This window comes from Equus asinus, chromosome 21, assembly GCF_041296235.1.
Source record: "Equus asinus isolate D_3611 breed Donkey chromosome 21, EquAss-T2T_v2, whole genome shotgun sequence".
Lineage (NCBI taxonomy): Eukaryota > Metazoa > Chordata > Mammalia > Perissodactyla > Equidae > Equus > Equus asinus.
Window position 1 is genome coordinate 81694062 of NC_091810.1, and position 27782 is coordinate 81721843.

General features: G+C 53.2%; 1 protein-coding gene across 2 annotated transcripts in view; it reads right to left on the reverse strand.

The window, feature by feature from the left end:
- Window positions 1–8274: 8274 nt before the first annotated feature.
- KY (kyphoscoliosis peptidase) overlaps window positions 8275–27782 on the reverse strand; it is a 44375-nt gene continuing 24867 nt past the window's right edge. For both annotated transcript variants that reach the window (XM_014828738.3, XM_044754866.2), the window contains 5 exons: window positions 26281–26389; window positions 25124–25241; window positions 17354–17542; window positions 15819–16009; window positions 8275–12715 (listed from right to left, as the gene is read on the reverse strand). In XM_014828738.3, the coding sequence (XP_014684224.2) occupies window positions 11820–12715; window positions 15819–16009; window positions 17354–17542; window positions 25124–25241; window positions 26281–26389 (1503 nt within the window). In that variant the 3' untranslated portion in view covers window positions 8275–11819. The remainder of the gene's footprint in view (window positions 12716–15818; window positions 16010–17353; window positions 17543–25123; window positions 25242–26280; window positions 26390–27782) is intronic.

Genomic DNA, 27782 nt, shown 5'->3' on the forward strand with positions numbered 1-27782 from the left:
GTGTTACATAAATTCAACGTCTTTCCTAATACTCACATTTTATTTTCATCATAATAATTACATATCGTAGAGAAAATGTAATGAGTCTCATCCCATATAGACGCCCTTACATCCTCTCCTGTGTACCCAGAGGTTGTGCAAATATTATTGTCTCTGCTTTTCATGGGAAGTCCTCTCTCACCCGTTCAGCCATGAGACGAGAAGATCGTGGTGGTGAGGGCCCGGCGTGGGTTCATGTGTGTTGTAGGCCAGCCCTTCCTCCTCTTCCTTTGTGCCTCAGCTAAAATATTTCTGCAGGTAAAATCTATTTTGATTAACGGTTAAACATATGTGGGCTACTCAGACGACAGTTCATCCGTTTATTCATTCATCAAACATTTAATCAAGCAAACCCCTCATCTCAGAAGACTGAGCTCCTGCTATTCCCTGAAGATGCCAGGATAGGCAACACAGACCCCAGCTCCCTTCATGTTCGCACAACCTCTGAAGAGTTTGCATGGCGGGTGCAGTAACACACCTGCGCCCTCAACAATTTGCATCACCAATGCTAAAAGGTAGCCCAGTGCCCAGGGCGATGGGCCCAGTGAAATGAGTCTAAGAGAGGGAGCCTCAAAGCCAGCTTGCACTCAGCAGCTGTACGCCCTTGGGCAGTTTCTTCATATGCAGAATGTAGACTCTGATCCTGCTCCACCAAGCTGTCATCAGGCCAGGTGAGATGCTGAATAGGGAAGAGAATCCAGAGCTATAGTTGGGGCCTCGCAGGTAACATCAGTCACTGAAGAGGGTGGCTGTGGGAAAGATTCCACTTGGGGTCAGACAGCTGTCCTCAGGGTCTGGGAGACAATCAGAGAGGCAGGCGTGGAGCTGCCTGGACGGCCAGTCTGTCCAAAGGGGGCGCTACAACTCGTTCCCCGTGGAAGTGCTCACAGGCTTCTTGAGAAAAGCTGGCCAGTCAGATTTTAATGCAGTTTTCCTGATTTTTAAACGTTGGCACCAATTAACTTTTTTTTTTTTAACACTGTGCAAGCTGAACGAAGTTTGCGACCTCCACCCACACCAGTGTTGGGGAGATAAGGATGCCCTGGGGCCAGGGTCCATGACCACAGGCAAGGCCACCAGGAGAGCGGGTGAGGAGGACAGCGGGAGGAGAGCCCATCTTCCTTTGTCTGTAGGCTCCAAGGGACACCGGTGCCACAGAGGCTGGCCACCCACCATTTGCTGTTCCTTCCATCCTCCAGGGAGAATGGGGCTCATTTACAGTAGAGTGACTTCTATTAAGAGCTAAAACTATAACATTTCTAGAAAAAAAACAGAAAACTTTTATGACCCTGGGTTAGGCAAAGATTCTTTTTTTAAAATGGTGGCATGGATGATGTGTCTCCCCCTGGATTTAACAAATGCTGACATTTCATCATACATGCTTCAAAACTTAAATATGTAAAAGATTGCCAAGAACTTCTTTGTGGCCCTTTCTAATTCTGTGCCCTTTCTTCTATCTCCAGAAGCATATGCTATCCTGGTGATGGTGTTAGCACTTCACAACCATATTTTTGTACTTGTACACGTCCACAGAGAACACATAGCATGATTTCCTGTATTATAATTGTATTTCTATACACTAGAAGCAAACAATTAGAGAATGAACTTAAAAATTGGTACCATTTACCGCATCCTGAAAAACACACCTGTAAAACCCAGAAATATATTTAATACAAGATATGCAAGACTCTACAAAAATCAACTAAACATTACTGGGAGAAAGTAAGAATTTGCTCCCTCATCCTCTAAAGGGAGAGATGAGAAATAGAGAACGGGGTTGGAAAGGCACCAGGTGTCCAAATACAGCATCTAACATGTCAGTATTCGACATTTATGTTATTAAAACCATGTAAATATCAATATATAGTATACTATGACTAAATTGACTCTTTTGGTACAATTTGCCTCCATAGAATTAACATTTGCTGTGTTTTCTGCATACCAAATAGTCCCCCAAACTCCTCATTGTCACTATAAAATTCCCCCAATAAAGGCAACTGCATCAGGTCACCCATTTGTTGGTCCCATTTTACTTCTTTCTGTGACATGCCTCCTGGACTGGTCTGCCCTGCTCCTTTCTAGACTGTTCCTCCTGCTGGCTGCACAGCCACATCCCATGACTGCTTCCCTTTGTCCCTCCTTTGTCGGAGCTTCCTGGCCCCAAGTGTACCCCATTCTTGGTTTATGTCCCTCGTGGGTTTGAGCACTCCACCAGAGAAATGGCTCACACGAGGCGGATTTTCTTTGAGATCTTGAATGTCTGCAAATATTTTTATTCTGCTCTCACCCTTGAGAGATTTTAACTAAGTGTAGAGCTCCAGGTTGGAAGTCGTTTTCCTGTAGAACATTGAAGGCATTGCTCAACTGTCTTCTCATTTCCAGTGTTTTCGTGAAGAGCGAAGCCATTCTGACTCCTGACCCTTTGCAGGTCACTTGTTTTATTTCTTCTCTGGAGGACCTGTTTGTCCCCAGTGTTCTTTAATTCACAATCACGAGCCTTAGAATGGCTCTGTTTTCATGCATCGTGTGTCCTGCAATCCTGGGAAATTCTTTTGAATGATGTGTTTAATAATTTAATCCTCAGTGGTTCCTGGCACAAACTAGGCACTATGATAAGTGTTTGCTAATATTGTTATTCTCTTCCTGGAACGCCTATTAGTCAGACATTTTCCTCAGCTCTGGGGATCTTTGGAGGTCCTTTCATTTTAAGGATTGAAATACTAAAATGCCTATTAGTCACCTATTGCTGGGTAACAAATTACCTTTCAATGTAGCAGCTTCAAAGAACAAACTTTCATCATCTCACAGTTTCCGTGGGTCAGGAATTCAGGAGTGGTATAAGCGGGTGGTTCTGCCTCAGGGTTCCTCATGAAGTTCCAGTCAAGAGGTTGGCCGGCGCTGCAGAATCTGCAGAAGGATCAGCTTCCAAGATGGTTACCACATGGCTTTTGGCGGGAGGCCTCGGTTCCTTACCACGTGGCCCCTCTCCAGAGGGCTGCTTGAGAGTCTTTACAGCAAGGTGGCTCACTCTCTCTAGAGCCAGTGACCTGAGAGAGGACGAGGAGCAGGTGGTAGTGCCTTATATGTCCTAATCTTGAACATCACAAGCTATTATTTCCATCACATTCTATGTGTTAGAAGAGTCACCAAGTATAGCTCCCACTTAAGGGGATGGGTTTTATGAAGGGAGGAGTACCAAAGAATTCGTGGACATGTTTTTAAACCATCACAAATGACATTGGCAACGAGAGGTGGTCATATGTGGTCCAGGTCCTTTCCCTGGAGTGCTGCCCACAGATAGCAGTGTGGGGCTTTTTCTTGGGTTGGTCAGTTTTCCAAGAGAGGAACACTCAGCCTTTGCTTGGAGGATAGAAGCCAGGCAGGCTTGGGGCAGGGAGTGGGATAAGGGCTTGGGGTCACTCAGGATGTGGATTGTATTGTTATTAACCATGACTTGTCTTCCTGTGGTGTCAGAGGTTGGTTTGCAGCCTCGCTCAAGTGTGAGATTATGCTCTTCTTTCTCTGTCTTTGGGCTCCCCTTCCCTGTTGAGGTATATTGCAGCTGTTTACCCAGCCCCGAGAACCCCCCGACTAGAGCTGGGCTTTGTGCTGGTGGCTCAGAGCTCCTGCCACACAGTGGTCCTGGAATATAGCAGATGCATTTCTGAGCCGGTGGGTGGATGGGCTCAACTGCTCTCATGTAAGGCAGTTACGTATTGGGAGGGCCTTTTAGCAGAGCTGCCCAATAATGGAATAGCTGCCTGTGGAGTAGTGAGCTCCCGGTCTCTGGAAGAATTCTAGGGGAGGCAGGGTGGCCAAGTGTTGGAGACCAGACTTCTTTTAGAGGCTGGAATCAGTGATGGCTATGATTGCATGAGAGGCCTGTGACCTTTGGATTCTTCAGGGAACAACACATGACACTTCAATATCATTCTCATAATGCTAATGACATTCATTCTCATAATAACAACTGTGGTGTGGCAGTGACGAGGGCTGACCTCACTGAGTACCTCCTCTGTGCCGGGCCTGTTGCATTCACTGTCTCGGTGTCCACTCATTCAAACCCTGGAAGGTGCTATGATCATCCCCATGTTACTACTGAGGAAGCTGAGACAGGAGGTTGAGTAACTTACCAAAGGCAGTGGGAGGTGGCAGAGCTGGGGTCAGCTCCAGGAGGCTGATTCAGGGTTTATACCAGCCTGCTGCTGTCCCACAGGTCTGAGCCCCACGTCTCCCCAACCTAACGACAGCCAGGGCTCTGCGAGGAGGGGTCCCTGGGTCAAATCAGCATTTACAGAGGGAGACTGAGGCTTCAGTCTTACACTAATGGCTCCTGACTGAGCAAGACAGCACACAAACAGGGACCAGCGGCCACGAGGGCATCTTTCCAGAGAGAAGCCCTTTGGCTTCTTTTTAAAATGGACTTTCAACACTCTTGTTGAGCTTTAAAAATGTCAAGTGACGCTTTTACTGACAGAGTGGATTTCCTCCCGCCGTCAGCTGAACGTGCTCTCTCCGCTCTTTTCCTCCTGGGAGATGGCCAAGGGGATCTGATGCTGATGAAATGGATGCCAACGGGTTCATGGTGCCCACACTCGCCCCAGTCCCGAGGGCGGGACCATCACAAAGGATGTCGGGGGCAGGGACAGCCTCCAAGTGTCTCTGGCATCTTGGCTACATTTAATTTTTTATAATATAATAGCATGCTAATTTTCAGATCCCCTTGGTGTCCACATACATACAAATACATGTAGGGAGCAGCAAAGTGTGCACTGGGCGACCTTAATCCCGTGGTCATGTGGGTTCCTCATTTTCCCTCATCTTCATTCTTTGTCCACATGGGAGCTGCCAGGCGCACACTCCTAACACCTGCACTCCCTTCTTCATGCAGTCGGATTGTTCCTGGACGTTCACCCAGAGGGGTGGGGCTGCCCCTCCGCCCTCACGCCACAAGTCTCTCCACGGTGCTCCCTGCCACCCTGTTGGGGGGGCGTCTCTGCCTCGGTCCCCGCACAGCCAGGGTGAAATGATGGCTGATTCCTTGTGTCACGGAGGCAGTCAGCCGTCCCCCCATGGAAACAAAGCAATCTCAGCACAAGCTGGGAGCGGCCGGTCCCCCGAGAAGAAGGGCACTCCTCCGGTCCATCGATCGGTTGCCCTGACTGCTTCCTGGTGGCAAAAACCATGAGCACTCCCAGCCGGGGGGCAATTTTTATCTTCCTGTAAATATACTTTTCCCACAGGGGCAAAGGAGCTCACTGCCCGGCATAGCCTTTTTTAGTTAGTTGGGAAAAAGAAGGAATGAATATTTAGGATGTTGTCACTCAACAGTTTTTTTTAGTCAACAGCCATATAAATAAATCCAGTGAAGGATTAATTCATTTTTGAAACGATAAATTGACGTTTCCTTCAAAAATTTACTGATCCACTTATTCTAAATGCAAGGTATTGTTTGATCATGGAGATGAAACAGCAAATAAGTTCTGCATGGGCTCCTTCTTCCTGGGGCAACATGCCAGCCTGTGTTTGTGTGCTCCAAGTGGGGATGTTGAGTGCATCCTCCCAGAGCCCAGAGCGGATCAGGAGGCCTCCAGCGTACCCTTGGACCTATGGTTTGGGAGTTGACTGGTTGTCAGTCAGTCGGTGGGCCAGGTTGCTGGGAAGCCAGTGCTCACATCTGTCTGAATAATCTCCTTCGTTATTGTGGTCTTAGCCTGATTTGGCTGCCTTTAACTCAGGATTGGCAAATACGTGGCATACCTCCCCCTTCAACCAAGCGTCTATGGATCACCAGCTAATCACAACACTCTTTCCTGCTAAGCTCAGTGTGACTTCAGAATCCTTCTTAACCCAGTGGACCACGCAGCAAGGACCAAACATCTGGGCAGCTGGTTTAAGGAGAGACATGAAAACACTCGGCTGGCCCTGTCCAGGTTTCCTTCTCATTCTCCAACCCTCATGACTCACCTTGGCCCCTGGAAACACCAGGAGCCTCAAGGCTCTTGGTCGTTTTTACTCCTCATCCTGCAGGTGCTTCTCTGTAGAGGACTGGCCTTGAGGACAGCCATGTTCAAAGCAGCCACCAGCTTGGAGCATCACTTGAGCACCATTTCCTGAAACACCAGCTCTCCTGAAGATAGTCCCACATACTCAGGCTTCGCTGGGGTAGAAAATATTTATGCGTTTTGATCTTAAATAACCAAAGATTTGCCATTTCGGGGCTCTTTCCTAAGAAAACAGGTTCTCCTGGGCAGGTGTATTTCCTGGGCTCTGTTTGGGTGGCTGTGGGGGATACTGGCAGACGCCTTTAGCGATACTGATCCACTCCTAAACAGAAGCACCAAGTTTAAGTAAAGAATCGCCTTCCAACAGGGTCTTGGGGGGGTGTGGATCTGGGGCAGGAATCATAACTAGATAGACGGAAGGCAATTCCCCAGGCTATTCACAGCCAAAGAGTCTCTGACTGTCCTCTGCCACCCACCTGCCCCTTCCCTGGCAGGGCGGCCCTTCTCTGTGGATAATCTGACTTACGAGGTGTAGCTTGCTCACCTTCAGGCTCTACCACTCATCCAGCTGTGGTTCTATGAGCCATCCTACCCACTACCACCTAGGAGTGAAGACCTCGGCCCCTTGCCTCTTCAGAGTCCAGAGAAAGGAGGCGACTCTGGGAGTTTTTCCTGCCTCCCCATTAAATCCATTTTTTGTTTGAAGACCCGTCTTTTCCATCAGTGCCTGACACAAATTATGCCTTCTTCAGAGATGGCCAACTTGTTCCGGAAGGCTTTCATGGAAATCTTGTCTTAACACAACCCAGTAGTCCTGGCATTCATATAAGAAGAAACATGGAGAGTCATGGGGCAGGTGGGGGTTCATGGCATCACAGGAAGCAACCACAACAGTGGAGCTGAGAGATAATGAAGGCCTGGGTCGCAGCAAAGGCCGTGGGAATGGAGCAGACGTGGATTGGGAGATAGGTCAGATATGCGACACAGCCAGAGTAGACCAGATTCCATCACTGAGAGGGATGGAGGAGTCATTGGTGGCCCCCATGGTACCTGGGGGATGGAGATATGTTTACCGGTAATTTGGGGGAGAAAAGTGACTTGGGTTCAGTATCTTTTGACTCAGGGATGCTTGGACAACACCCAACAGAGGGCATCCCAGGCGCCCCGTGACTTTCAGTTTTCTTTAGTTCTGCTTGCAGAGTCAGAGAGAAGCAACATCCTGTCAGGGACTGTTGCGTCCTCTTTGGTCCCTCTGCTGGGTTTTCTCCAGCCCCTTGGCCTCAGGCAAGAGAGGAGCCAGCAGCACAGTCTGCTGGGGGCTGCAGGGCAGGCTCTTAACACAGCAGGACCCTTCAGATGCTCTGCAACTGACACTCCCAGGTCTACCGCCTGCCAGCATCTGTTCACGGAGACACAGCATCACACACTCTCCGGACTGGAAGGGACAGTAGAGGTCACCCATTCCAGCCTCGGGGTGGCATTTGCAGACTGTTCTAATAACTCAAGAGTTCCTCCTTCTATTATGCAGGAGACTGTTTCTTCTGACATCCTCTTACTACGCTGTTATTGACATGGTCCACCACAGACCTCCTGCCTAAGGAGAGGCGTGCTGGGGCTCAGGTTTATGCCTCTAGCAGTGAGGGACACGATAAGGCCATATTTGGGAACACAAGTTCTTTTTGTCTTTCACACCACAGCTACGGAATGGTCTCCACGGTGACAGAAGCTTCTTGGAGGTGTCTAGATTTTCATTTTCTATATTCCCCTAAATGTCTAATTTATGAATAATCTGTTTAGATAACCTGCTGGCAAGTTTCTGCATGTATACGAATATCAAGAAATAGCTATATATATATTTAAAACAATAAAAAAGTACAGTGATAGGCACTTGTGGCACGTTTGTTTTTCTCCCACTAAAAACAGAAATTAGGAATTAGGATTGACTTTAAAATTTTTAAGTTAAACAAGATTCAATGAAAGAAACACTGCCTTCATGTTCTTCAAAGGCGTGTGAGCAGAGAGGGGCTGGAGCTAACCCAATTATGTTTTCTTTAATGTGAAAAAGCTATTTGCCTGACATCCCATTTGCATCTCACCATCACATTCAAAGGGCTGGGACATTGATTTTTTTTTTTTCTGTGGATTCTTTTGAACATGAAAGTGTTTTTCCCTGTTTTCTCCCCCCTTGTGAGAGCAGTGGTAAGACTGGATCGATAATTACATTGTTGGATAAAAATGAATATAAATTTTATTGAAAAACAACACCAGCAACAATGTGGGGAAAGCATAGTCAACAGCCACCGGCCCACGCAACTCAGTGCACACGTTATGAAAAGTAATCACCTCTCAAGAGTTCCAACTACCTACTCCAAATGAAAAGAAATTACAGACCTCAGATAAACCGATGTGGGACTCGGATGCACACCAGCTTAGAACGCTTTGCCAATGGCGGAGGGCGTGGCCCCACCGTTCACCTGTGTCCGCTGTGGACCATCTAGTGCATTTCAAGGGCTAACTGGCTTGGGCAGAACGTCCTCCTTCCAATGAGCTGGCCTCTCAAGCCCTAGACCACTGGGAAAACGCTTCTACTTTTCAAGTCCTTTGAGAAGAGGATTTCACAAACTTTCTTGGCAACTTGTCCCTCCTGCTTAACAACAGGAAAGAGTTCTTTAAGTCTAGCCTAAATCCTTCATGCTTCAGTTAATCTATTCACTTCCTTTTAAACTCAGCAGGCTGTGTGGGACGGGTTTGTCCTGGTGGGACACTGTAACATATGGGGAACTCACAATGATCGTAATCGGATTGAAAGTGGAGTCCTGCGGTGCCGGTGGCGCCTCCGAAACCAGTTGAAAAGAAGTCGCTTGCAGCCGTGGTGGTGGCCCATCTGGCCTAGCGCTTCCCCCATCCCGGACTCTCTGCATCCCCTTCTGCCTGTGGCCTGAGGGTTGCCACCCTAGGACCTGCCAGCAAAAGCTGCCTGAGTTCGCTCAGTTTCAGTCCTTCACTGGCACAGCAATGAGTGTGGTCAAAGCCGTCCCACCTAGTCCCGTATCCAGTGTTTCCGTTTCAAGATGGGATTTCCGGGCAAAGCACTCCCAAATCCTCTTACATTCCACGTCTTCTCACCATGCCGGGCTCGCCTCACAGTCTGTGCGTGGCAGCGATGTGCTCCGCGTACACACGAGGAAGCGCTGAGAGGCCACAAGAAAGCACCCAGTGAATTTAACATAAACGTCCCAAGACCATTTTGCAATTTTGGCGTAAAAACCTTGGTGACCGATTCAGCCTCGCGGAGGGGAGCAGCGCCGGCAGCTCCGCACGTTGGGCACCAGAGGGCGCCCGCCCCCTTCCACCGGCCGCCGGGACTCATCGACCGGGAAACAAAGATGGGCTTCAAAATGCAAGAAAAGATTTCAAAATGCAAACCCGAATTCTACCCTGAGCAGCACGCGTGTAAAAATTCATGAAGATTGGATTTCATTTCATGTATTTTTACTTAGGGGAAAGAAATGCAGGTGATTTTCTGACTGTGCCTGCAGCTGTCTTTACAAAGGGCTACCTGGTTGAACACTGGGGAGGGGCGCGGATGCGCTGCGGGCGCTTTGAGCGCTGGGCCTCGCTCGGGTTCTCGTGACAGCTCCTGCTTTGCTGGGTGGCATCCTCTGCACGCTCCACAATGTATTGACTAATTATACTGTTTTTGAAAAGATGTATGGAAGGCACTTATTTTGATGAAACACAGCACACTTCTTTCAGTTTATAAAATGGAAGGTGTGAGAAAAGGCTGTTTTCAGGGTGTAAAATCTCCCCTAGTTTCCGAGTCGTGGTTCACAGCGGTCCCGCCTCTGGGGCTTCTGTGCATTTTCCAGGTGCGAGGGACGTGGTGCCCAATGCCTGGATGGCAGAGCTTGCCGGATGGCGCTGGACACAGGCCAGGGCAGGTCAGCCCCCATAGGGGTGCTCCCCTTGGGTTCCAGGGCCCCCAGCCTGGTGGAGGACGGGCACCGCTGTAACGTCGATCTGGGAAAGGTCCATGCTGGTGGCAGTGGGGACCATTGGGGGAGGGACCCCAGGGAGATGCTGGAGCGAAGTGTTGGGAGCCTGGAACTTCAGACAGGCCTGGGTAACCAACGGAGGCTGCTGCCCCCCACCCTGAGCTCTGGGAGGCAGGGGCAGGGCCCCCTTGGTTCCCTCCGTAGGCCCAGCATCTAGCACAGTGCCTGGTACTTATTAAGTGCCCATGAATGTGTGTTGGATACACAAAGGTGAGGAGGAAGGCAGAGGCGGCTGTGAGGATCCCTGGCTGATCCTGGCTATAGCTGAGCCTGGGGGCATTTGCAGCACCAGTGGGGGGCAGAGTGAAGGGCAGTGTCAGCTGTCAGGGGCTGCAGAGCTGGAGAAGCCAGGAGGTCAGCAGGGACAATCTCAGGGGTCTCTGTGTGCTGGGAGCGTGTTGCAGCGGCCAAGCACGGCCTCTCGATCCTTCCCTCTCTGCTGCCCTGCCAGAGCCAGCCTTTCTGCTGTTGCCATGGCAACACCAGCCTGAGGTGCTGCTGAGGGTCAGCTGGGCAGCCCAGGCTTCTGGGGCCTGAGCCCCACAGAAGGCGGGACCCCGGGGGGTCTCTCTTGTCAGAGAAAAGGAGGGAGGAAGATAGGATAAGGACAAGCACAAAAACTGCTCCCAGGGCAGGTGGAGGCCCCCAGCTGTGGTGTTGGTGGCAGGGACTCCTGGGGGCCGGCAGAGCCCTGTTATCATGGGAGGCTCCTGGGCACTGCAGTTTGCACTATACCCTTGCCTGGCCTCCCTGCCCAGGTCTTTATTTTGGGTTGTTGACGAGGCTCCCCAAGGCCTAGCAGGCATCTTGGGGCACCCTGTGAAGGACGTAGGTGGGTCCCAGAGGCCCAGGCTCTGAGGGCGCCTGGAAGGCCACCCCAGACCTTAGACTGAACTAACTGCCCAGCAGGCTCCTCTGGAAGCCGAGCTGGAGGTCTTATCCCTTAGACTCAGGTGGCAGGATGGCCATGGGGTCCCTCCACCCCTTGGTCCCCCACCCAGGACACTCATGAGTGGGCACTGGCTGCTCTTTGCTTTAGAGTCTCCCCATAACTTTCTGTTGCCACATTCCCAGTACACACAGGGACTCTGAGGGCCCCCAGCCCCCAGCCAGGGGTGGTTGGCTAGCTTCCTCTCCACACCTTCTTTTTCCTAGGGCTCTTAAAGAGCAAGAAGCGCCCAATGAAGAGGCAGCAGGAATGTGGACGATGGTCAGGTCTGGGGAAAATGACAGTCCAACCGTCCCTGGGGTCCAGGAGGTGGTGAGAAACGCTGTGATGCTGCATGAAAGGGGCGCTATGATTCCAGATGACTCAGCCTGGCAAATCACGTCCCTCTCGGCACGGAGGAGAATTCTCGAATCATGGCGTGACAAGCCTGCCGCCTGGGCACCGTCCCTGCTTTCCCACATCGACGCTACGACAACAGCATGAGCACGAGAAGGGGCACCTGGGCAGTGTGGACAGTTTACAATACCTTGGATTTACATAGCACCTGTTTCTTCTAAAGGTCCTTTGCCTCTGTCCCCTTGGCCGTTGCCACAACTGAGTGAAGCCATCAGAACACAAACATCACAGCTCCTGCGGCAGAGCAGGGAAACTGAGGCAGAGGCCTAGAAGTGATTTCATGCAGACTCAGTGGTGTCCAGGGATCTCTGCACGTCCCTTGGGCCCTCTCCGGGCAGGCCTGGCCCTCTGGGAGGTGTGACGGGACACAGGCCCTCACTGGGCGTTCACTTTATACTTCAGGATATAGGAGTAGAAGTTGTGGTTGGCGTTCTCCAGCACCATGACATAGACTTCCTGGCAGCCGGCCGTGCTGCAGCTGCCCTCCCAGTAGCCCTCGCTGTTCAGGGTCAGAGGCCACGTGTCCTGCCCCTTCACTAGGGCTTTGGCGATACCGTGCAGCTTCAGTTTGAATGGGACGTTCCGGTTGGCAGGAAGCACGCCCGTCAGAGGCTCCAGCAGCTCATTGTCCTGCCCCCAGTTGCCAAAGCTCTCGGGGAACATGGGCCAGTTCACCTTGGTGTTGGTGCAGCACAGGAGATAATTGAAGACGAAGATGTAGTTGCCCGCTTCCTGCCTCTTCTTGACGAAGATCTTGAGGGCAAACTTGCCGGCGTGAGGCAGCTGGACCTTCAGCTCTGTCCGCTTCTCCCGCTGCAGCTGGAAAATGTAGCGCCGCTGTGTCTCCTCTGTGATGAGGCCATCGTCCCCGTGCAGGGAAGCCAGGACACTGATGCCCTCCTCGACACCGAAGCTCACGGAGCAGCGCCCATCGCTCGTGTGGATGATGGGGTGAGGGTGGGAGGGCTTCGTGATGCCCATCTGCTCCGAGAACCAGCTGGGGCCCACGGGCTGGTGCAGCTCAGCTGGCAGCTGGACCGTGTCATCCACGTAGTTACACTTGAGCGTGTACTCCAGCACCGAGCTGTAGATGTCAGAGTTGCCTTTGGCAAAGATTTGCAGCTTGTGGGTGCCCACGGTGGGAGGGTACACTTCCAGCTTCATCCCATTCTTCCTGAGGCTCAGCAGCCCGTGCTCCTGCTTGCCATTGAGCATAAACATGAAGAGCGTCGGGGCACAGCTCTCAATGGTCACCATGGCCTTCCCGTTCACTGCGGAGAGAAAGCCGAGGTCAGGGGACATGGGTCCAGCCGGTGCTGACGTGCTGGCAAGTGCTTAACAACTGGCTCTCTGGGGGAAAAAAGTCCTGACTGGTAGTGTTTGCTCATTTCTGTGGTGTAAATACTTTCACCAGGAAATTTAAGCAACCAGTGTGACGTCACTCTGAGCATGACATAAGCCAGCTGCAGCACACCACAGGAAGGGTCCCCCATCCTCTTTAGAACCTCCAAAGGAAAGCGACCAAGAACAATAGTCCTGTTCTCCTCTCGCTCGAACCCTTCCTCTCCCCTCACTTCCTCTCCAAGGCAGCTCAGTGGCAGAAGCCGTCTCAGCCCTCAACTGCTCAGGGTCCCTCCTGATCCAGCTCACATCTGAGGTGGTTGTGAGGTCCCCGTGCCATTCACTGCCCAGCACCTCCACACAGCACCCAAGGGGTCCCGTGAAAACATCCACCCATCACCCCTGGGCTCACGTCTGTGGGTCACATCAAACTGGAGACCAGTGGAGAGGCCTGCCCCCTCCTGTATCCTTCCCGGGGCCACAGAGCATCCTCTCGCATCCTCCAGGGGCACACTCCCTCACACCCCAGGGCCCTCACACACACTCTTCCCTCCACTGCCTTCCCCCAAGCCTGGATAAGACCTCAACATGATGTCCTGACTGCAAAGAAGCCCTTCCCAACTCATCAGACCAGGCTGAGGCCCCAGAAGCCTCTCTCCCAGCCCTGCAGCTCCCTCAGGGAACTTAGCCCCATTGTAAGGAGTTAGTTTTATGCAATGTCAGTCCTTGCTGCTGGGCGTGGGCACTACGGGGAAGGGCCAGCCTGCCTCCTCTCCTTCCTTGTCTCAGTGCCTGGCCGGGTGCCCCAGAGGGTCCTTGGCAAAGGCGAGCTGAACGGCTAGGAAAACTTGAAGTAAAGGGCTGGCGACCCTGGGCCTCTGTAGGAACCCGTGACCTGCTCTGCACCCTCTCTCTCCTCCCCTCAGCCCTTCTTAGCTCCCGCTTTCCCTGGCTCTCATCTTCCCCTCCTGTGTCCTCCTTCCCTGCCTCTTGCCCCCCTCAGTTTCCCTCTTCTGCTTCCTTCCCAGCCCCACTCTTCACCTAACTAGCTCCAACAAAGAGATATTCTTTGCATATGCATCATGAGTCCAGAATCAAATTTTAGACTACTGCACATTAAGAAACCCAGTGTTTCACAGACGAATGGATAAAGAAGATGTGGTACATATATACAATGGAATACTACTCAGCTGCAAAACAGAACAAAATCATTCCATTTGCAATAACATGGATGGACCTTGAGAGAATTATGTTAAGTGAAATAAGCCAGCGAGAGAAGGATAATCTGTGTATGACTCCACTCATATGAGGAATTTAAAACTAAGGACCAAGAACAGTTTAGTGGATACCAGGGGAAAGGTGGGGTGGGGGGTGGGCACAAAGGGTGAAGTGGTGCACCTACAACATGACTGACAAACATTAATGTACAATTGAAATTTCACAAGATTGTAACCTATCAATAACTCAATTAAAAAAAAAAAAAAAAGGAAACCCAGTGTTTCCATTTCTGTGTCTCTCGAAAAGGCAAACTCTGCTCAGTGGCATTAGTCTGACGCTGGTGCACCCTGGTCCCTGCTTCCGTGTCGTTCTGTGGCCACAACAGACAGGACAGGTTTCCATCTGACGTAAGGCAGGAAACGCATTCGAAAGAGAGCACCCTCGTGCTGTCATTTTGGGAGCAGGAGCCGCCAGGTATTTGTAGTTTTAAAAAGTATTCCAGAGCTCAGCAGCCTGGTTCAGGGAACCGTCGTGAGGTGGAAGGGACAAGTCAGCTGGCACTAACGTGGGTGCCCCTGTGCTCCCCGGGGTCCACGTCACCCCATCGTGTGGAGTGGGGATCCCTGGGGTTCTGGGACCATCCACAGGCACCCCTGTGCTAACAGCCAATGAGAGCTCAGCCTTCCTTCCTGGAAGGACACAGGCCCCCTGGTGGCAGAGATGGTGCAGACAGGCAGTCCCTGGAGGAAGATGGGGGTGCACTGACCCCCACAGGAGTCCGGGCTGTGGGCCCAGCCCCGGACCAGGCCCCAGGGCCTTGGAGATGCATAAGACACGGTCCGCTGGAGACAGCTTTGTGAGGCCCACAATCACAGTTCTGGGCCCCCATATGCCTCATAGTGCACAAACACACCCAGCTAGCTGCCTGCGGCCCCCGTGGGAGGCAGGGAGCACATGTCAGTCCAGGCCAGCCTTGGGGACAGCTCAGCTTGGTGTCCTGCACTGCCTGGCCCCAGGGAAGCTGCCTGCAAATGGCTGATCCTGCCTCCAGGAAGGAGGGGAGGAGCAACCAGCAGAGTCCACAGGCATCCGGGAGGTGAGGGAAGGGCACTGAGGAGGTCATGCTCTCTGGGGGACCTGGGCTCAGAGGATGGAGGGCTTGCTGTGCCCTTTCTGGAACACATCCGCCCTTGTCTACCACGATGACGATGCTCTCCCCCAGCTCCCAAGACCCAGCTATGGACCACCTCCCTAAGAAAGCCCCCTCCCACCCTCTGTCCTGGGAGACTCCCGGGGCTCCCGACCAGCTGGTTAGCCTACATACACACAGATCCCACCTCTGCTAGGCCAACACACACTCTCCGCCAGGAGCTGGGAGGAGAACACGGCAGGCTAGTGAGCTTCTCGTGGACACCTGGCCTGGGAGGTGGGTGTGGCCAGGGTAGAGGCAGGGTGCTCCCTGCGGTGTGAGCTGAGAGAGACTCACCGAGGGCACTGCCAGCCCGGCCCCCTGATGTGGACTGTGAGTGCATGCAGCCCCCAGGGGCCAGGGAAACCCATGGACTTCCTCCACACCCCCCTCTTGGTTTATGCTTCTGGGCAGACTTCTGTCCTTGGAAATGTGACCTATGGCCACATCCTGCCCTGATGGCCTGACGGCCTTGGCTGCCTCAGTAGTCCCCCAATGCCTGCACACACGTATAGCCTACACAGAGCTGGGGCCCTGGCAGCGCAGGCCCACGTGGACCAGACCTAGACACGCGAGCAGGCGGCCCTGTCCCTGCTGCCGGCGCCCTGGCCCCTGCCCCCGCTCACCTGTTTTGATCATGGAAGTCTCCGGGTGGGCACTGAGCATCCCCTTGTTGTAGAATTCACTCTTGTGATACATGTTGTTCTCAAACTGCCTCAGGGATTGAGGAGGTTTCAGCAGTTGCCAGTTCTTGTTGTCTGGAAAATGGTCCTCGATGAACAGTGCGGGATGGGTGAGGAAGTAGAATTCATTGTAGCTAGAACGGGGAGAAGCCGGTCAGTAGCCAAGCAGGGTGAGCAGGCCCCAGCTCTGTGGAGGGCAGGCGGGCTCTCAGGGGGGTCTCTGGGGCCTTGTTCTGGCTGACACACCCACAGGAGGGGTCCCACCGACTGAATGAGAAGAGGCACCACGTCCGATCCTAACGTGGGCACTGGAGCCTCCCGCTCAGTGTCTGCTTCCAGAAATGGGAGCTGAGGCAGGATCTGAGGCCCCTTCTAAGAGAAGGCCACAGCCCACAACTGTGTCCAGACAGAGATGTGAACAAGCGGAGGCACGGCTGGTGGAGCAGGTGCCAGCCAGTGAGAGGAGGGACAGCAGGAAGGGAGGGTGCAACAGCTCTGTCCACCCCAGCTGGTCTTGTGCCTGAGGAGCTGTGGGGGTGAGAGGCCCTTCCGCGGTCCCTGGGGCCCACTAGATGTGGCTGTCTGAGGTCAGTGATGGGGACCAAGGGAAGAATGGGGACTCATCTGAGATGGGGAGGTTCCACTCGGCCCAAGATGAGCAGCACCCAGAGCTGACAGAGGCAGAGGGGGTGTGTGAGTGCACAGCTCTGGGTGTGGGGGTGGTGCATGTACTTGTATTTGTCCCATGTGCAAGACTGTCAAGATTTAAACTGCAAAAATCAGAGACAACGCTCTCATTTTCTGGATACAAAGGAATCTGAGCTGCAGATGGACAGCACGACCCAGGAGGAATGTCACGGCCTTAGCTTAAGGCCGGGGTTGGCCAGAACCCTGGAGGTCAGACCTGCTCCAGTCTCCAGCACCCTAGCCCCCCACTCCAGTGTGGCTCACAGCGACTCTGCACACTGACAGCACTTCCCACAAACCATGACCCCCTCCTCAGAAATGAAATATGGCCTCCGACAGCCCAGAGAGGAGGAGGAAGCCCAGCCTCTGCGGGAGCAGGAGGAGAGAACCCTGGCATCCGCGCACAGTAACAGTCAACGGCCAGAGGCCTGGAGGGAACCTCCAGGCAGGTAAAGGAGCTTTTGGGCCCTGCCTTTCCTCACATGTGGCCAGGGCCAAGTGCTAAAGCCTTCTAGCACTCAGGGGGAGGGAGGTGGTGGGGGGGCACACGAGGAGCCAGAGCAGGGATTAGGTGGTGGAAGGTGAGGTGGCAGAAAGGTCTGGGCCCTTGTAATTGGGCTGGAGCGAGCTCACTTGGGCGCAGGAGGAAAGGGGGGAGCGGCCAGCAGCAGATTGAGCTGCCTGGCCTCCCTCCCCTCCCGCCAGGCCTTCTCCACCTGCAGCCTCCTTCATCCGCATGCCTCCTCCGTTTCCACCGCCCAGACACGCAGCACGCGGAGACTTGTACTCACAGGAAGGTGAATTTGGAGGTGGCGGAATCCACCAGGCCACTGCCCCAGGTGCTGTCCACCAGGTGCCATCTCCCCTCCAGATACACGGCGTTCCAGGCGTGGTCAAACTCCCCGGAGAAGCTCTGCCCCGTCTGGTAGCCAAAGCCCTTGGAGTAGCCAGGCACCGTCATGCACTGCACTCCAGCGATCCTGCGGGGGGAGGGGGTCTGAGAGGGGCTTCTGCTGGCTGGCCCCCTAGAAGTCTGTCTGTCTGTGGCCCCAGGCCTCGGGTAGGTCTGCTGTCTGTCAGTCCTTCTGTGCCTCTCCTCTTTCCTGCCTCTCACACAGCCACATGTGTACAGCCTGAGGGCTCTTATCTCCAGCACTGCGGGAGACCAGGGGCCAGGCTGGCCGCAGTCCCCGCTGTCTGCTCCTACCTCAAGACTGTGCAGATGGCTTCTGAAACGTCTCTCCCCAGACCCCACCTGAGTGCTGGGCCAGCAGCTCTTCAGGAGGAAGGGGCAACAGTGAGGATTGCCCCAAGAACACGGAAACCAGGGAAACAGCGATGTTTCTGAAGAACCAGGGCGGCTCCAAACACGTGGCTGAGGAGCTGGGTCCAGGTGACACGGGGGGTGGGCATCAGGGAGAGGTGCTAGACACGAGAGTGCTGAGGAAAGCTGAGCCTACTTCCCCCGCTATGTCCTGCCCAAGGACATCTGTGTGGGGACCCCTGGGGCAGGCCACTGGCAACTTTAGCCCTGACCTGGGAGGACTGGCCCACGGCCAGCATCGCTCAGGTCTGACTGCCAGGGCCACACGGTGCATTGTCATCTGCTGACTGATTGCCCTGGCCACAGGTTCAGAGTCCCTGGGAACTGTCCTTTGGGAAATGCTGACCAGTCAGCTGGAGCCTTCCGTGTGCTCCCCCACTGCTCACAACCAAGCTGGCATCACTTTCTGAGACCGGGACAATGGGGGTGGGCAGGTCACCACTGGGGACCACAGAAACCATGAGCAAGCTGCTATCTGGGCGTTTGTAGCTGAGACCCTGAGGCCCAGACTTGGGCTGTGGGCACCACCCCGAGGCCAAAGCAAGAACGCAGAGAGTCCTGCCGTGGCCAGCTGGCCATCTCTCCAGCAGCCTGACCCCTCACAGCAGCCGAGGGGGAGACTGCTACTCTGGCCTAGGAGACATCCTGTGCTAGCCCTTCCGGAGCCTTTGCGTGAGTTAGAAAAAGGTGCCTCGTCTTCAAGACACTCTCCTTGCACACTCTTCTTGGAAGATGGGTGTAGTAAATACACAAATACGTGAGATCAGCCTGCGCACGGTGGCCCCTTCACAGGGCTCCTTCGAGCACCGCAGAGCGCCCGGGCGGAGGCTGTGCTACGCTCAGATGGATTGAGGCTGCACTCCCGGGTCGCCGGGGTTCCTGCAAGGAGGCGGCCCCTGGTGGCCAGGATCCTTCCGTGGACCAGGTCTGCAGTCTCAGTTGCTCCACACAGGAGGGCCATGGAGCCTCTCAGAGTAATGGGGAGAAATGGCTATTTACTCACTATAGGAACGGGCGGAAATTTTCCCTCTAAAAACAATCACTTAAGTTAGTGGAATGTTAGATTAAATATTACTTATCTCTACCCACATGTCATTTGTTGAGAGAGTCAGTGAGGCAAAATGGAGAGCCTGGGGGTTCCCAGACTCCACCACACCATGGTGCTGGCTTGCGGTGCACACAATGACTCCATCCCCGATGATCCCGTCCCTGTGGGGCCTGCATCCCCCTCCCTGCAGTGCAGGCCCCTCTGCTGAGGTGCCTTCTGGGCTCGGATGTCCCACAGCCCAGCGCTTCTGCCTGCAGCTTCGCAAAAGGAGGTCCAGGCCTCCAAGGCTGTCCAAGAAATCCCACGAGAACAGACCAGCTGGGCCTGCGGGAAGGGTTCTGGGAGCTCTCGCGGGCTGGGGCAGAGCAAGAGAAGCTGCATCCTGATGTCCAGCTTGTCTGCTGGTAAAGACCAAAACCAACTCCTGGCGCAGAAGGGTGGCCCAGAGGCAGGAGGCCCCAGGAGGCAGCAGGCTGAGGAGACCTCGGAGGAGAGAAGGGGCAGTGGGCAGCCCTGGCGAAGCCGCTGTCTCATCAGCTGCCATGCTTCAGAGGACGGCCGGAGGGTTGCAGGCCGAGGGGGCGTTCTCGGGATGCAAGATCTGAATGTGTTTATAGTCTTAGAGAAACAGCTAGCAGGGACGGAGGGGCGAGGCAGGGCCAGGAGGGTGCCTGCATACATGGAAGAGGAAAGACGGGGGATGGCAGAGTGAGAGAGACTTTGCAAAAGTCACCTGGTCTCTTGGTATTGGGATTATGTGTGATTTTCTTTTTCTTCTTTAGACTTCTCTATATTTCCTAAATTTTCAATAACGATTATGTGTTAATTTTAGAATTTGAAAAAATCCATAAATACTACTTGAAATTACATTCTTTGATGAGTTACTTTCTTTCTTGCCCAGAATGTCTGTGCATGACAATTTCTAGGATGATATGGAGTATGGATAAGGGGAGTCCTGGGAACAATGAGGTTTAGAAAATGGCCTGCTTTGCAGTAAGGTGAATGGATTGAGTGGAGCCGTGGACCTCTGGACTCGCTGCCCACTGATGCTCGTCCTCCGCTCAGAGCTACCTGGAGTCAGGAAGGAAGGAAGAGCACCGACCGTCCACGTGGCCTCCAAGATTGTGGTAAAATGGAGCAGGCGCTGATGGGGGCAGCATGGCTGGCTCACACTCTGCCTGAATGTCCTCCTAGGAGAAGCCATGTCCCTGGGCAATGTGCCAGGGGGGTGTCCTCCCTCTGAGGGGGTGAAGTGGAGGGAAGATTAGAGAACCAATTAGGGGAGCAGGAGTGAGAGCCCCCGCCCCAAGTCTGGACAGGGCTGAAGGAGGGAGAAGTGAGAGGCAGGACGTCCACCTGGAGTGCTCCAGGCTGCAGTGGACATCACTGGGCCGAGCCAGGGGATCAGGACTCTACTCCCAGCTCTAACCGTCACCTCCAGTGTGACCTTGCCAGCCTCACCATGGGCCAAAGGAAAGGTTGGCATTAAGTGATCTCTGGGGGTCGATTCTCCTCTGACAGGCTGAGGAGAGCCTGGGAGGCTGTGGGGAATGCCTGGGGCAGAATAAAGATGAAAAAATAGGCTCAGCTGTAAGCTATGCCATGCTCGATGTCATGTGAGGGTATTTTATTACCTAGCAGCAATGTGCAAGATGAATTGGACAAAGAAGTCACACTGTAAAGCATTATTATTAATAATCCGTAATTCTCATGCAAAATTGTGGGACTAGTAATTCCAGCCGCTGGTTGCTAGTCAGGATGACGCAAGACCATTTTATGTCATCAAAAGATCACTGACCACACATACTATGTGCAAAGCACTATACCAGGCATGAGCGAATAAAATACCATTATGCTAGGCTATGCTAAGCGATGCTATAATATAATAACTACTGTAACATAATAAAATAAAATACTCCAAAAATAAAGCTCACTGGCTGCCCTAGATGTGCTCATGGTTGGAGGCGGGGGCAGATATGTGAGCCATCGCTAGAACGCTGGTGATAAGCACAGCCCTGGGGAACCCAAGGGAAGAGGAATTTGCTGGGAAGAGCTGGGAGAACACTGAAGAAGGGGCAGGGGATGAGAAATGTTTCCACGTCCGAAATAGCTCTGACCAGTCATCCTAGAGCCCAAAATATCACCCAAGGAGATCTAATAACTTCAGACTGCAGAATCTTGGCTTTTACTTGTGACGTTTTTGAAAACCCCAATGCCAGTGATATTAATTGAGGAGGCGGTGGATCCAGACCGTGACCGTCATTTTACACAGAGATGGTCCAGGCCCCGCCGTAGGATGGCTGAGCTGTTTGGGGAGGGCAGTGCACCCTGCCCACATCAGGTTTTGACCAGAGCCGACCCCCAACTCTGATCACGTCTCCGGGGATGTCTGAGCCACAGGGGATAAAAGGGAGGGGGAGAGACCGCAGCTGTGGGAGAGGCAACGAAGACCACTCTTTTTTTTGGTATCTTATTGAAAATATTGAGATTTCTAGTAGTGAAATGAGGAAATATGTTTTTATTAACTTTAAGCCCAATAGTCACTTTAACTGGGCAAGCATATGTGAATTAGAAATTTTAGGGTCTTGCTGTTCCCGAAACATTGGTCCTCAAGAAGGTTAACATTACTGCAATAAAGCTAAATTCTAAACTGACAAAAAAAATGGTGTTTTCTATACTGCACAGAACAAGCATCACCATGACTGTGTTTCATAATTTATGTAGTTGATTTCCTATAAATTTGACAGCGTTTTTCTCTTTCTGCTGTGTGCTCCCCTTTCTCTTCTCTTACACCACCCTTATGGCAAGGTCAGTACCTGTAATCACAGCAATAATTCTTTCTCCAGGGCCCTGTTTAGAGCCCCATGAGGTGTCACCTCAGGGACCTCTTCTCTGACCTGTGATGAGTCAGCTGTTCAGAGAGGGAGGCTGACTTGCCTGGGGACACACAGCCAGCCAGTGGCCTTATCAGCACCAGGGCTCAGTTGTCCTGATGCACAGTTCTGAGGACTTTGCAATTCACCAGTCCTTTTGTACACCAAGATTTGTTTTAATCTATAAACTTATGGGTGGTGTACAGAGCGAAAGTAAAGGAGGGTTTGCTGTAGTGACATAATTGGTCTTTGCAAGCATTATCCTTCGGTGTATCTGTAACGGTGGGGGGAATTTAGAGGTCCTTTTTCTGAGGCCCTATGTGACAAAGTCAGGTTTGGGGATAATTTAAGGTTATTTGATGTATCTGCCTCTCCCAGGAGCCTTAGACACTCACTCCCCAGCCTCTGCGGCCTTTGGAGCCAAGTGATGCTTTGGGATTATCAGGGACATCATGCTGAGTGGAAGCATGCCACTGCTCTTGCTCTCTGTGACAGCTGGAGGATGGATGGAAAACCGCTGACATCTGAGTGGTGACAACCAGTCCCCTCAGCACCAAAGCCTCAAACTGGTAATAAGCTCCTGGCTTTATCAAAATTTCTGGAAAATCTGCTACCTGGTGGTGGTGGAGATGTGATAACCCGGGGGGGGGGGCGTGGGGGGATGTTCTAGAGGCTGACTCGGTGGCAGGAAACTGGGGAATTAATCTTGGCCCCTGAGTGAGAATTAAGCAAAATACATTAAGCTTGTGGGGAACTGAGGCAAAAGGAGAGACCTCAATGCTGGACGATAGAAAGTCAGAAAGAAATGGGACCAGCAGTTACAAGCAATAATACCAACAAAAAACCTCACATCAGTTACTTGGGAAAGACGATGAGGAAAGGAATGATGTTGCAAAAATATCTGAATTCCCCACCAAATTACTTTATTAAATCAGTATTTAATGAGGCCATTGCAGAGAGGCGGAATGGACTGGCAGAAGTAATGATGGCCATGTGGGTACAACTCTTGCTAAGAGGCCACTCTGACAACTAAGCAAGAATAAATCAGCAAGTGTGGATTACATGTGTTCGATTATTAAGGAATCAGCTAACAAATTTACCAAACCTTCAGCAGTTATTTTAAAGGTAAGGGGAATTAGGAAAGTGATGCATGCATGAGGCTACTGATCTTTACAGCAAAAGCTGAAGGAATTCAGGCAACTGGGAGGTATTGGGCAATGTGAAGAAGCTTGCACATGGTAACTGCCAGGTTGCAACCTAACTTTAAATGATGCAAAATTTTGGACTGTGTTTTAATGATCAGCTGCAGGCCAGAATATGGCCATTGTTAAGCATCTGAACCAGGCCAAAAAGCTGACAGTTTCATTCAAGGCAAGTGTCAATTTTCTGAGTCTATGTGGGTTTACGTGATGGTAGCAAAGTTCCACAGAGCAAAACTGCTCTAGTACTCAAGAAAGGCAAGAAAGGTTTAAAAAAAAACCCCAAACTCGGGTTAGAAAACCCAAAACTGAATGTTCTCCTTTAGTCCTGCAGTCCTGCCACTAGGCAGTACAGCCCCCAGGGTACAGATGGGGAAACTGAGGCTCCAAGAGGTTAAGTGCCCTCCCAAAGGAACAAAACTAGGAAGTGGTAAAGCAAGGACTGGAAGTTAAGGACTGGTAAACTGAGGACTGGAGAAGTCTAGCACTCCTTCTGTGCCATGCGGGGAAGCTTGTACTGGATAAAGAAGGATATATTCTGCGACTTGAAAACCCTGAGTGTTTTTGAATTTGCAAATTCAGATGAAAATAATTATGTTCTGAAAAATGCTAGGCACAAATAAAGCTACAAACAGATAGACGGTTATTCCATTATATAAAAAGAGAATAAGGCCTATTTCAGATGAGTCTTGTGTATAAGGTGTGCTGACGAGGGAGGGAGAGCTGGTGGGCTGTCCTGGAGTGGGGCCTGGAAGGAGCAGCGGGGAGAAGGGAGCAGCGAGCATGAGGAGCAGAAGTGTGGGCAGCGTCAACGGTGCAGGGCTGGAAGGGCAGGTGACGTTAGATTTTGGAGGCCTGGGGAGCCTGGGCAGGGGGGTGGTGAGGATCCCAGTGCCTGGAGAGGCCCAAAGGCACGTGGGGGCACGTGGGTCTGGGGTGGGGATGGTGCTGGGAACATGCAGGGTGGAGAGGCTGCTCTTGCAGTGTGGATGGGGAGCGGAGGGGCCAGCATCTTCTGCACCCTGATCTGCCCTGGGTCCCTCTGGGGCTGTGGTCTCAGGGATGGGCCTTAGAGGTGAGGGAAGAGAACAGAGAGTGAGCAGGAGGGTTGGAGCAACATAGGGCCAGGCGCCTGTCCATGCCTGGCGGTGGTGATGGGGGTGGGAGGCCGTACAACTGGGGGTCAGGCCAGGAATAGGCTGTGTGCCCCCCAGGAGCAGGATGTCTTGCGGCTGCCCGTGCAACACTGACACATCACAGCTGCTGCCTGTGGACTCTAAGTGTTTGTTGCTACGCTTCAGTCCTGTGGGCTGACAGCTGGGTGCCTGAGAAGACCCTTCCCAGAAGCCTGCAGAGACACTGGGCAGCAGTCCATCCACCCCCCGTGGAGGGCGCTTTTTAGTGGCCCACAGGGCTGGCCGATTACTTCTTGGGGAGCCCAGCAGACCTCAGAGAGTGGGCCCAGGAAGCTGCAGGGGTCAGCGGGGCTCCCCTAGCCTTGAATCTGTCTCGAGGTCACTCGGAACCAGCAATAAATTTCCTTACCAGCCACGTGCCTGCTGTCACCCCTGCTGGCAACCTGGCCAGTGCTCACTTCCAGAGCAATGACAATGGAGCCCAGAGGCTCCAAGAGAGAAGCTGCCTCCTCGTTATTCAGCTTTTCCAACTGACGCATCTTTCCAGGTAGGAGAGTGTTTGTCTCCCCCGAGAGAGAGGTCCCCTGCGCCAGCCCCGAGGACAGCCTTTCACAGTCCCCTTGGCGACAGCAGCCACCGTCCTCCTGTTCCCAGACCTGCCATTCTTCTAACCTTCAGCTGCACAGAGATGGGAGAAGGTGGAAAAAGGGCCTTTTATAACGAAATTATCTCTGTGCATTCATCTGCCATTATGTTAATGCATCGCGAAGCCCGGCAGATGGTACAAAGTCAATTATGCTGGTGTTAAAAAGGGAGAAATTGACCTTTTCAGGACTCACTTGGATTCCAGGACAGAGTTTGCAAACTCAGGTTTCAGGCCTGGCATGTGGGCGAAGGCATACAGTGCTTTGGAAGGGGAAAGATGTGGGTCCGCGTGGTCAGCCCTGGGGCTGCCTGCCTTTCCCCAGACTCCTCTCGTACCTGCACATTTTCTCAAAGAGCCCGGCGTAGCCGTCACAGTTGGTCTTCTGGGTCCGCAGGATGTCAGTGGGTTTGAAGGCCTGGCGGTCCTTCTCCTGGGCAGCCTCGATGTCGTACTCTGGAGGGCAGAGGAGGAGGCCGTGAGAAGCCAGGTCCTGGGAGGCTGGTGCAGGGGAGAGGAGGGGGTTCCACTGCCCGCAGCACTGCCCCCGCCCTCGGCTGTGCTTTCTGCATCATTTGGGCTGGCCTCCCTCAGGCCCAGGAGAAGCCACTGTGGGCTGAGTGGGGCAAGAGCTTGCCCAGGCTGAGCTGCTGGAGTTGGGGTGGGAAGAGGTGGCCCCTCAGGCACTATGGCCCGTGTCAGGTGAGTTCATCCTCTCAGCTGCTGCATCCTAACTCCTGCTCTGGGAGGACGAAGGAAGAGCCCAGTGGCAGCGGGTCGGGAAAGCCCTACTGGTCATAATGTCACAGGGAAAATACCAGGTCTGCCTCACCACCTGGCTCCTCCATCGACTGCAAGGGGCTAGCAACCAACATGGGGCTTGGTTTGACCTGCTGAGACTCCCAAGGCTGTCCGGTGCCGAGCTGTGGGCAGCTGCACAGGCCCAGGCCCCTGAGGTGGCTCTGAGAAGCTGGAGACTGGGCTGAGATCGTGGCCAAGGTCGCCGATGTGGGAATAGGGAGCAGGGACAACAGAGCCTGCCCTTCCTGGTGCTGGTACTTTAAGAGGTTGGTGGTGTTGCAGTAACTTTTCAAACAGCTGTGACTCCTCCCCAACCGATGGTCATCCTTCTTGCAGATGACCTTCTGTCCTGAGTTCTCATCTCTGTGGAGCAGGTTTCCCAGGAAGCCAGGGCTGAGGGAAGGCTGCCCCTGGATGAGGGCCTCAGCTCTGGCCACTGGCTGTGGGCAAAGGGCCACAAGGGATCCCCCAGCCAACGACCCTTCACGGAGAACATTAGCACAGGGCGAGCTTTACCCTCCTCGGTTAGTCTTTGGTTATTCAACCCAGCCATCTGGGAACCCCTCTCCTCCACCTTCCATCTCACTCCACACACTGTGATCGAGTGAGTCCCAGAGACCCTCCCCTGGGAACAGGGGCCAGCAGGAAGTGGCATCCAGGGATCCCAGCGCAGTAGCGCCGCAGGTGGGCCTACCTATGTGGTGGCAGATCCAGATCCAGATGGCACGGACCCTCTCCAGGTCACTGTGGGCCTCCTGGAGTAGGTCGCTCACCAGCTCATCCAGGCCACTCTTGACCGTCACCTGGGGAGTTATTGCTTAATGGGTACAGAGTTTCTGTTTAGGGTGAGGAAAGCATTTGGAAGTAGATAGTGGTGATGGTTGTAGAACACTGTAAATGTAATTAATGTCACTGAGTTGTACACTTAAAAATGATTCAAATGGCAATATTATGTTATATATATTTTACTACAATAATAAAAAAGAATAAATTAGGTTTTCTCACAGGGACCCTCAGGAGGAAACAGGGTTGGTGTTGCTGGAAAGGCAGCCTGACCATGTTCAATCTTTGCTGAGAAGCCCGGGTGACTGGGGGTCAGTTCCTGCATTAGTTGCCCTGCCTTCCTCAGCCTCCAGCCCAGGGTACTCCCTGGCCTCGTTGTCTCCTGGAGCCACTGCCCATATCTGAACTCCAGGACTTTCTGCCTCCGACATGCCCAGCTGCCCCCACTTCCTTTTCCTCCAGCTTCAACTCCATAGTCCTGTCTTTTCCCCTCTCCTGGGGCCTGGAACAGCGCTGACACATGGCACGCCTGCACTGTGACAGCCTGGCTGACTCCCGACTTAGCCCCAGACTTTGGTCCTATGGCTTCTGCTCCTTTGGTCCCATCCTCTAGGTGGCAGCTTGCTCCGACCATCCACTGCTCTGTGGCTGGATCTCTGGCCTCAGCTGGGCTCCTGGCACTGCTCTCTGAGCCTGGCCAGCAGCCTGTCCCATCCCCTCTGGCAGCCATTACAACATACCCCACCCTCCTCAGACTCTGGACACTCGTGCCCCTCTCACTCCCCTCACTCTGGCAGATGACCTGGTCTCCGGCTCCACGAGGCCCTGGTGGGACTTCCTTACTTCCTGCTCCCCATCTTTCCTCTCTCTCGCCTGCTCAGCAGCCTCTCTGTTGGCCTGGAGTCCAGGCCTCCTGCCTTTGGAGGGCCTGCTCCTCCTCAAGGCATGCCCTTGCTCGCCTGTGTCCTGCTCCCCCTTCTGTCCTGGCTGTCCCTTCCCTTCCTGTCTGCCTGTCTCTTCCAAGCGGCCCCCAATCTCTCTCTCAGGACACCCCACGCCTAGTCTCCCCTTCTTTGCCGGGCTCCTGTGGGGTCTCCTCTCCATTTGTGCCTCAGCCAGACTCCAGCAGGCTGAGGCCTCCAACCCTCCTCTGAACTGCCCCTCCGGAAGTAAGAAGTGCCTCGGTGCCGGTGCCGGTGCCCATGTAGTGAAAACGAGTCTGTGCTACCCTCGCCTGACCAGACTACACAGCTCCCCTTGGGAGCCCCTCCCTGCACCTTCCAGCACACTGATCCTTCCTGGCCTTGCCCAGCCTCTTTGGTGGCCTCAGGCCCTGTGGACCTCCTGTCCTGCCCTCCCCAAGATGACACCCACCCAATGGCCTCAGCTCTTAGCTAAATCTGATGGCTCCCG